A 9,577-nucleotide genomic window follows, 5' to 3' on the forward strand; every position below is an offset into this window, starting at 1 on the left:
CCCCACTTCTTCCTGGCTTTGGGGTCTGGGGTCTTGAGACTGACTGCTGTGGAAGAGACGATCCCACAGCCTCTGCTGTTTGTGGACTAGTTTGTGTTTTGCAAAGAGGGAGGGTGGGTTTGTGCACCGACTCGGCAGCTCTGTCCTCGACCTGCTCACCGTCCTCGTGAGCTGCTTCAAATTGTTTCCTACCATCCGGGGCCCGGCGGCTTTTCCTGGCCCTGCCGTCACCCACATTCTTCTGGGCTCGGTTTCCATCCCCTCCTCACGTCCTTTGTTCCTGGATTAAACCGGCCAGCTGTCGCTGCCTCCGGCCAAGATTCACATGTGGGTCCCAGCAGAGGAGACCTGGCCTGCTTCCCGTTCCCCTAGGCGGGCGCACACACAGGGCCGCACCATGGTATGTCCTTGTTGGTGACAGGGACGACCCCTCTGGCGGCTCTTGATGGCAGTGTTCTTCACAAAGTGCTCCAGTCGAGGGTCTTTCCAGGATCTTACGGCAGGAGATTGGGGGGGAATCGGCTTGAACATGCATCTGTCCCGTGTCCTGAGGCATCTGGGTCCCTCCCCTCCCCCCACTGTGGTCCCCACAGGCCCCCCGGTGCTGGATGCCATGGCATGGATGCGTGGCGCCCCCTTCCTTGGCAGCATCTCTGTGTTTTGAGAGAAACCCTGGCTGTGAACCCAGATGCTGCACGATGGGTGGGGGTCTTGTCCCAGCGCCTTGGCCAGCGTGTCCCCAAGGCTGACTGGTGGGAGAGGAGTGGATATTTTTAGTCGGATGAGGCTTCTGACCCGTCGCCACATCCAGGCAACCATCAGGTCCACTGGCCAGTGACACGGGGACTCTCACCCGTGTCGAAAGGGAAACCCCAGCTGAGAGAGGGATCTCTGTGCCCCGAGGTCAGACTCAGGTCACAAATGCGGAACTTGTGCAGGGCCTCTCTGCCAGGCTGGTTCTGTCCCTCCCGTGGCGGTGTCCACACCGCCCAAGCATCCCCGTGTCACCCTGAGCCCATCTGCCACTCATAGCCCCTTGTGGCTCCCAGGGCTGGAACTCCAGACTCTGCTCTGGGCTTCGGGGCTCCTGCCACCTCACAGATTTCTTACAGGCCCCTGCCCCACTGCATGCACGTGTGTACCCACACACGCACAGACCATTCCCCCAGGTGTGCTGCTCCCTGCCCAGCAATTCTCTGTCCTCACCTCAGCCCTGGGCCTCCCTCGGGCCTGCACGGGTGTGTCCTGACCCCTGGCTGACAGGGTCAGGTTCAGAGGCACGTGGTCACTGTGTGTGTGTGTGCATGCGTGCGCACGTGAATGTGTACACACTCGCAAGTTTGGTACTTTCTCTAAAAGGTAAGGACTCTGTTAACAAAGCCACAGTACCATTAATACCCCTCAAAGTGAATACTTCTTAATATCTTCAAATGGTCCGGTTCAGATTTTCTTGATTGTCTCATATTTTTAAAACTTAAAATTGTTTCTCTCTTATTTAATCCTATGCTTTGAAATAATTTCAAAGCAACAGAAAAACCTGTGAAACTAGCACAAGGAAATCCCTGTGCCCTCTGCCCAGACGCCAGCATCACCGCTCAGCACGATGAGGACGGGTGTGGCGGCGGTGCCGTGTTCTGGCCTCTGACCGGCAGAGGGTCCTATCGGTGCCTCTTTCCTGCCTGGGGCCAGCCTTGGGGCAGCTCAGGGCCCTCAGTCTGTAATGGTCCCTCCATCCTTTGTCGTGGCACTTTGTGACACTTTGAAACAATGCTGAAGTATTGTTTTGTTGAATGTCCCTCACTAAGGGTTTGATGTTTTTCTAAGCAATCATATAATTTCTCATCCAAATGAAAACACTTGTTAATTGGGACTCAGTTCCTTACTGCACCCGACCAATCTGGGGGTGTAAACCAGGTCAGCAGTGCTCTGGCACTTAGTCTCTCTGCTCAGGCTCCTAGTTTGTTGAGATATAACTGAGAGGTTGTGTTAGTTACAGTTGTACAGTATAATGATTCAATATCTGCATATATAACAAAATGATCACCGTGATAAATCACTGTCTCCCAGAGTTTGCTCAAGCTCATGTCCATTGAGTTGTTGATGGTATCCAGCCATCGCACCCTCTGTTGCCGCCGCCTCCTCCCTTCAGTCTTTCCCAGCATCAGGGTCTTTTCCAATGAGTCGGCTCTTCCCATCAGGTGGCCAAAGGACTGGAGCTTCAGCATTAGTCCTTCCAATGAATATTTAGGGTTGATTTCCTTTAGGATGGCTTCCTTAGTAGTTCAGCTGGTAAAGAATCCTCCTGCAATGCAGGAGACCCCATTTCAATTCCTGGGTCAGAAAGATCTGCTGGAGAAGGGATAGGCTACCCACTCCAATATTCTTGGGCTTCCCTTGTGGCTCAGCAGGTAAAGAATCCACCTGCAATGCAGGAGACCTGGTTTCGATCCCTGGGTTAGGAATATCCCCTGGAGAAGGGAAGGGCTACCGACACCAGTATTTTTATTTTAATTTATTTATTTTAGTTGGAGGCTAATTACATTACAATATTGTAGTGGTTTTTGACATGCATTGACATGAATCAGCCATGGGTGTACATGTGTCTCCCATCCTGAACCCCCCTCCCACCTTCCTCCACATCCCATCCCTCAGGGTTGTCCCAGGGCACCAGTCCTGAGAGCCCTGTTTCATGCATCGAACCTGGACTGGGGATCTGTTTCACATATGGTAATATACATGTTTCAGTGCTGTTCTCTCAAATCATCCCACCCTCACCTTCTCCCACAGAGTCCAAAAGTCTGTTCTTTATCTCTGTATCTCTTTTGCTCTCTCGCATATAGGGTCATCTTTACCCATCTTTCTAAATTCCATATATTTGTGTTAATGTACTGTATTGGTGTTTTTCTTTCTGACTTACTTCACTCTGTATAATAAGCTCCAGTTTCATCCACCTCATTAGAACTGATGCATTCTTTTTAATACCTGAGTAATATTCCACTGTGTATATGTACCATGCCTTTCTTCGCCATTTGTCTGCCTATGGACATCTAGGTTGCTTCCATGTCCTAGCTATTGTAAACAGTGCTGCGATGAACATTGGGGTACACGTGTCTCTTTCAATTCTGGTTTCTAGAGTGTGTATGCCCAGCAGTGGGATATGCCCAGCAGCTGGTCGTATGGCAGTTCTTTCAGAATTTCCAGTTTATTGTGATCCACACAGTCAAAAGCTTTGGCATAGTCAGTGAAGCAGAAATAGATGTTTTTCTGGAGCTCTCTTGCTTTCTCCATGATCCAGCGGATGTTGGCAATTTGATCTCTTGTGCCTCTGCCTTTTCTAAATCCAGCTTGAACATCTGGAAGTTCACGGTTCACATATTGCTGAAGCCTGGCTTGGAGAATTTTGAGCATGACTTTACTAGCGTGTGAGATGAGTGCAATTGTGAGGTAGTTTGAGCATTCTTTGGCATTGTCTTTCTTTGGGATTGGAATGAAGACTGACCTTTTCCAGTCCTGTGGCCACTGCTGAGTTTTCCAAATTTGCTGGCATATTGAGTGCAGCAGTTTCACAGCATCATCTTTCACGATTTGAAATAGCTCAACTGGAATTCCATCACCTCCACTAGCTTTGTTCGTAGTGATGCTTTCTAAGGCCCACTTGACTTCACATTCCAAGATGTCTGGCTCTAGGTGAGTGATCACATTATCGTGACTATCTTGGTCGTGAAGACCTTTTTTGTACAGTTCTTCTGTGTATTCTTGCCACCTCTTCTTAATATCTTCTGCTTCTGTTAGGTCCATACCATTTCTGTCCTTTATTGAGCCCGTCTTTGCATGAAAGGTTCCCTTGGTATCTCTAATTTAAACTGTGGAAAATTCTGAAAGAGATGGGAATACCAGACCACCTGACCTGCCTCTTGAGAAACCTGTATGCAGGTCAGGAAACAACAGTTAGAACTGGACATGGAACAACAGTCTGGTTCCAAATAGGAAAAGGAGTACGTCAAGGTTGTATGTTGTCACCCTGCTTATTTAACTTATATGCAGAGTACATCATGAGGAACGCTGGGCTGGAAGAAGCACAAGCTGGAATCAAGATTGCCGGGAGAAATATCAATAACCTCAGATATGCAGATGACACCACCCTTATGGCAGAAAGTGAAGAGGAACTCAAAAGCCTCTTGATGAAAGTGAAAGAGGAGAGTGAAAAGGTTGGCTTGAGGCTCAGCATTCAGAAAACAAAGATCATGGCATCTGGTCCCATCACTTCATGGGAAATAGATGGGGAAACAGTGTCAGACTTTATTTTTTGGGGCTCCAAAATCACTGCGGATGCTGATTGCAGCCATGAAATTAAAAGATGCTTACTCCTTGGAAGGAAAGTTATGACCAACCGAGATAGCATATTAAAAAGCAGAGACATTACTTTGCCAACCAAGGTCCGTCTAGTCAAGGCTATGGTTTTTCCCGTGGTCATGTATGGATGTGAGAGTTGGACTGTGAAGAAAGCTGATCGCCGAAGAATTGATGCTTTTGAACTGTGGTGCTGGAGAAGATTCTTGAGAGTCCCCTGGACTGCAAGGAGATCCAACCAGTCCATTCTAAAGGAGATCAATCCTGGGTGTTCATTGGAAGGACTGATGCTAAAGCTGAAACTCCAATACTTTGGCCTCCTCATGCAACGAGTTGACTCACTGGAAAAGATTCTGATGCTGGGAGGGATTGGGGGCGGGAGGAGAAGGGGACGACAGAGAATGAGATGGCTGGATGGCATCCGACTCGATGGACATGAGTTTGAGTGAACGCCGGGAGTTGGTGATGGACAGGGAGGCCTGGCGTGCTATGATTCATGGGGTCGCAAAGAGTTGGACACAACTGAGCGACTGAACTGAACTGAACTGGTGGCAGTTCTATTTCCGGTTTTTAAAGGAATCTCCACACTCTTCTCCATAGTGGCTGAACTACTTGGCATTCTGACCAACAGTGTAAGAGGGTTCCCTTTTCTCCACATCCTCTCCAGCATTTATTGCTTGTAGACTTTTGGATAGCAGCCATTCTGACCTGCGTGAGATGGTACCTCATTGTGGTTTTGATTTGCATTTCTCTGATAATGAGTGATGTTGAACATCTTTTCATGTGTTTGTTAGCCATCTGTTTGTCTTCTTTGGAGAAATGTCTGTTTAGTTCTTTGGCCCATTTTTTGATTGGGTCATTTATTTTTCTGGAATTGAGCTGCATGAGCTGCTTGTATATTTTTGAGATTAATTCTTTGTCAGTTGCTTCATTTGCTGTTATCTTCTCCCATTCTGAAGGCTGTCTTTTCACCTTGCTTATAGTTTCCTTTGTTCTGCAGAAGCTTTTAATTTTAATTAGGTCCCATTTGTTTATTTTTGCTTTTATTTCCATTACTCTGGGAGGTAGGTCATAGAGGATCCTGCTATGATTTATGTCGGAGAGTGTTTTGCCTATGTTTTCCTCTAGGCCACTCCAGTATTCTGGCCTGGAGAATTCCACTGGACTTGACTGAGCGACTTTCACTTTCCTTTAGGATTAACTGGTTTGACCTCCTGGCTGTCCAAGGGACTCCTAAGAGTTTACTCTCTTAGCAGTTCTTAAATATGCACACAGCATTGTTAACTAGTCCTCATGCTGTACTGTACATCCCCACAACTTACAATCAGAAATTTGTACCGTGGACGCCCTGTACCATTTTGCCCACCCTCTACTCCCTGCTGTGGCAAACACTGGTCAATTCTCTGTATCTATGATTGTGTTTTGTTTAGATTTCACATATAAGTGAGATCACACAGTGTTTATCTTCCTCCCTCTTACTTCACTTAGCATAATGCCTTCAAGTTCTGTCCATGGTGCTGCAAATGGCAAGATTTCATTCTTTATCATGGCTGAACAATATTCCATTGTATATGTACCACGTCTTCTCTGTCCATTCATCTGTTGGTGGTCACTTAGGTTGTTTCCATGTCTTGGTTATTGTGAATAATGCTGCAGTGATCGTATGTCTTTAAAGGTGGTGTTTCGTTTGCGTTGGACAAATACCCAGCAGTGGAACTGCTCTGTTAAATAGTAGTTCTGTTGTCACTTTTTTGAGGAATCTCCATATTATTTTCCACAATGTCTGCACTGATTTACACTCCCACCAAGTGTACACAAAGTTTCCCTTTTCTCCGTGTCCTCAGCAATACTTATTTCTTGTCCTTCTGATGACTGCTATTCTTTCAGATGTAGGTGACATCTCATTGTGGTTTTAATTTGAATGGTGAACATCTGTCCATGTGCCTGTTGGATACCTATATGCCTTCTTTGGAAAAATGTTTAGATCTTGTGCCCATTTTTAAATCACATTTTTATTTGTTGGTATTGAGTTACACGAGTTCTTTGTGTAGCTTGTGTATTATCCCCTTATATGTGGTTTGCAAATATTTTCTCCTGTTCAGCGGGCTGCCATTTCATTTTGCTGATGGTTTCTCAAGGCTCTTTTAATATTTAGTTCCCCTGCCTCTTTTCCCTCTTGGAATGAAACCTGTTGAGTTTCTCTCTACACTTTCATGAATGATCTTATTTAACTACTATTCATGTGCTAATGATGTAAAAATCTCCCTCTTCAGCCAAGATCTCTCCTGGGCTGCAGACTGTCTTCCATTCTGTACCCTGAGGGATCTAAACTCCAGGAGATTGGGTCACTTTTTCCTTTAACATCCTGCTGCCTTCAGGGTCAGACCTTTCACAGAGGGCTCCAGCCACACCACTTCTCCTGGGTGGCACCTCCTAACTGACATAGTCCCAAGTCAAGGCTCTGACCTCTGCCCTGAGTCCCTTCCTCCCGTCCATCTGGACCAATCCACCTGGGCTCAGCTTTGCCAGGAAGCCGCCCATGCTGCCAGTGCTGAGTTAACTGTTTCTTTGTACATTTATCCCAGAGAGGGTGAGTCCTTGGACAACAGATGACTGTATTATTTAATCTGTATTCCTACTGCCTGAAACATCCCTGGCACTCAGGTGTTTGTTGAATGTGAGCAGAGATATTGTAATAAATTCCTTGTCCTTCTAATGCTAAGTTAAGGTGTGAATGACAGGAAGCTGAGGGGTCCAGAGTCAGACCCACCCTCTCACCATCTGCTGTGTGGGCACTGGGTGGGCTTGCTGGAGCAAGAGGGGAGGACAGATGCAGCCCTTACCTTTCCCCCAAGGGAGGTGAGGAAAAGGTGCAGTTCTGAGAGGCCCCAAGCGTTATAGGAATATGGGGGAAGTGAAGGTTAACTTTGACTAAGGCAATCTGAAAACTCTTAAGATACTGACTTGCATTGGACCTTAAGAAATGAGATTGGTTTTGGGGAGAGTTCACCTTGAGCAAAAGCTCAGCTGCAGCCCCCACCAGGCGTCCCACTGCGGGACCCAGGGAGTCTGCCCAAGCTTGGGGGAGGTACGCGGCAGGAGCAGGTTGTGAAGGCCTTTGAAGGCAAAATTGACGAGCTGGGGTTCTTCCTGACATGACCCCCGCTCCTGCCTGAAGGGGCTCTGGGGGGGCTGTGCCCTCATTGAAGGATGGGAATGAGGCAGTTCAGGGGATGGAGAGCTGAAAAGGTAAAGCTCTTGCAAAGGCAGGACTGACAGTACGTGATGAAAAGCTCATAACATGTTGTCAGCCCTGTGTGTGCACACTGGACAGGCTCGGTGTGGATCTGAGGTCCGGGGGCAGACAGGGGTGTTCGCCGGCCGGCCCTGCCGTCCTCCTCGTGTTCAGTTCGACAGATTTCTGCCCCTACCCCCCACAGCAATGAGAAGGGAATTGGTTGGGGGGATCCACACCTGAGTTGGCTCTCCTCCATTGCGACGCCTGTCTTGGTCACCTGACCTTTCTTGACCTTATCCCCACATCCACGTGGTGGCCAAGGATTTGGACATGTCTCTCTGGGCACTGGGGTGCTCGGGGGCAAGTGTGTGGTCCCTGAGTTTAAGCACCCCCTCCTTCCCTGGGGCCACAGATCACTCCACACAGACCGTCCTAGCTCTTTCCTGCTGTATTAAGTGGTTTGTACTCAGAGTCATCAGGTGGACTTGTTTCTGCCAAGATGCCATTTCTGGGTCTTCCTGCTCAGTCATCTGCTCCATCAGTGTCTAAAGATGCTGGACCCAAAGGAGGAAGAGAGCCATGGGCCTTCCTTCAAGTCAGGGGCCATGGCTGCTCCCAGGCCGTGGGCAGTTAGCCTGACTGACATGGTCTCCTGCCTCCAGTGCTGACAGCCGGTCAGGTTCTACCTCCCCACCCTGTCACCCATCACGTGCCTTCCCATATCTGTGCTTCCATAACTGGTTGTGTGAAGGTCCTTCTTAGCTGGACATTTCTTAATTCAGCTGCTGCCCGGCAGTCCCAGGCAATGCAGGCCAGGGAAGAACAGTCCACAGAGGTCCCCTTGGGCTGATCTCGTTTGGTTCATTTCTGTCCTGTGCTCCCGTGGGGCTCTCATTCAGGGGCCTTCCTGGGCGTGACTGGCATACAGTGTGTCCCCCATGAGGTCAGAGGTCACAGCTGTGACTCTTGACACTTCAGGGTCACAGGGGCACGGCTCTAGAAGAGGGCAGATGAACAGCGATGAGAGTCTGGGGTCATGGCAACCTTGTGACGTGAGGGGTGTTAGGGAGGAGTGCTGGTCCCCACCAGTGACCTCCTGGTTTCAGGGAGGTGGGGTCAGAGTCCGCTGGCGTCTGCAGGCCTGTCCTGGGCACTGATGCTTGGATTTTGGCGTCTGACCAGAAAGTAGGGTGACTTGGAGGAACTTGGAGTGGTCGGGCCCGCCCCTCTCCCCGGGTCACTCAGCCCCTTCGTGCGGACAGGGGGGTGCGTGGACCTTGATGGACAGAAGGACCTGGGTCTGGGCCTCCTGAATGGGTCTGGCGGCCACAGGACCCTTGGGGGAGCTGCAGGCTCCAGGCTGAGGAGGGGCATCTCCCTTTTCGCGGTGTGTGGTAGACTCCGGGCGCGGTTCAGGGAGTGTGGCCCGGGCCCCAGCGCCGCCCTCTCCCCGCAGGATCTCCTACGACCCGGGCCGCTTCCCACGGTACCTGCCCGAGGCCTACTGCCTGTGCCGGGGCTGCCTGACCGGGCCACGCGGGGAGGAGGACGTGCGCCTGCGCAGTGCCCCAGTGCTCGTGCCCGCGGTGGTCCTGCGCCGGACCCCGGGCTGCGCGGGCGGTCGCGCCATCTACGTCGAGGAGTATGTCACCGTGCCCGTGGGCTGCACCTGCGTGCCCGGGCCGGACAAAGACGCGGACGCCGCCAACTCCAGCCTGGACAAGTCGGCCCGGCCCTGACCGCCCACCCGGGCCCGAGGAAATGCGCCCAGCGGTGGACTGGACTGGACTGGACCGCATGGTGGGCCGCCCAGACTTCCTCTTGAGCAGGAGCGCGGGGCGCCCGGAAGGTGATGGGGACTGAGCGGGGTGGCCTGCCTCGCCCCCAGGACCATGGGGAGGGGTGAGCCTCAGAGAACAGAGGGATGCTTACAGTCTTTTTAAAGAGTATAAACTGTTTATTCAATTTTTTCAATAGGAGCAAGAACAA

General features: G+C 50.3%; 1 protein-coding gene across 1 annotated transcript in view; it reads left to right on the forward strand.

Moving 5' to 3' along the window:
• Positions 1–9,575, forward strand: part of IL17D (interleukin 17D) — a 33,795-nt gene extending 24,220 nt beyond the window's left edge. Inside the window, exon 3 of the mRNA XM_055426411.2 lies at positions 9,045–9,575. Coding sequence (XP_055282386.1) covers positions 9,045–9,327 — 283 coding nt within the window. The 3' untranslated portion in view covers positions 9,328–9,575. The remainder of the gene's footprint in view (positions 1–9,044) is intronic.
• The last annotated feature ends 2 nt before the right edge of the window (positions 9,576–9,577 follow it).

Source organism: Moschus berezovskii, chromosome 13, assembly GCF_049115385.1.
Source record: "Moschus berezovskii isolate FMDL1 chromosome 13, NW_MosBer_1.0, whole genome shotgun sequence".
Classification (NCBI taxonomy): domain Eukaryota; kingdom Metazoa; phylum Chordata; class Mammalia; order Artiodactyla; family Moschidae; genus Moschus; species Moschus berezovskii.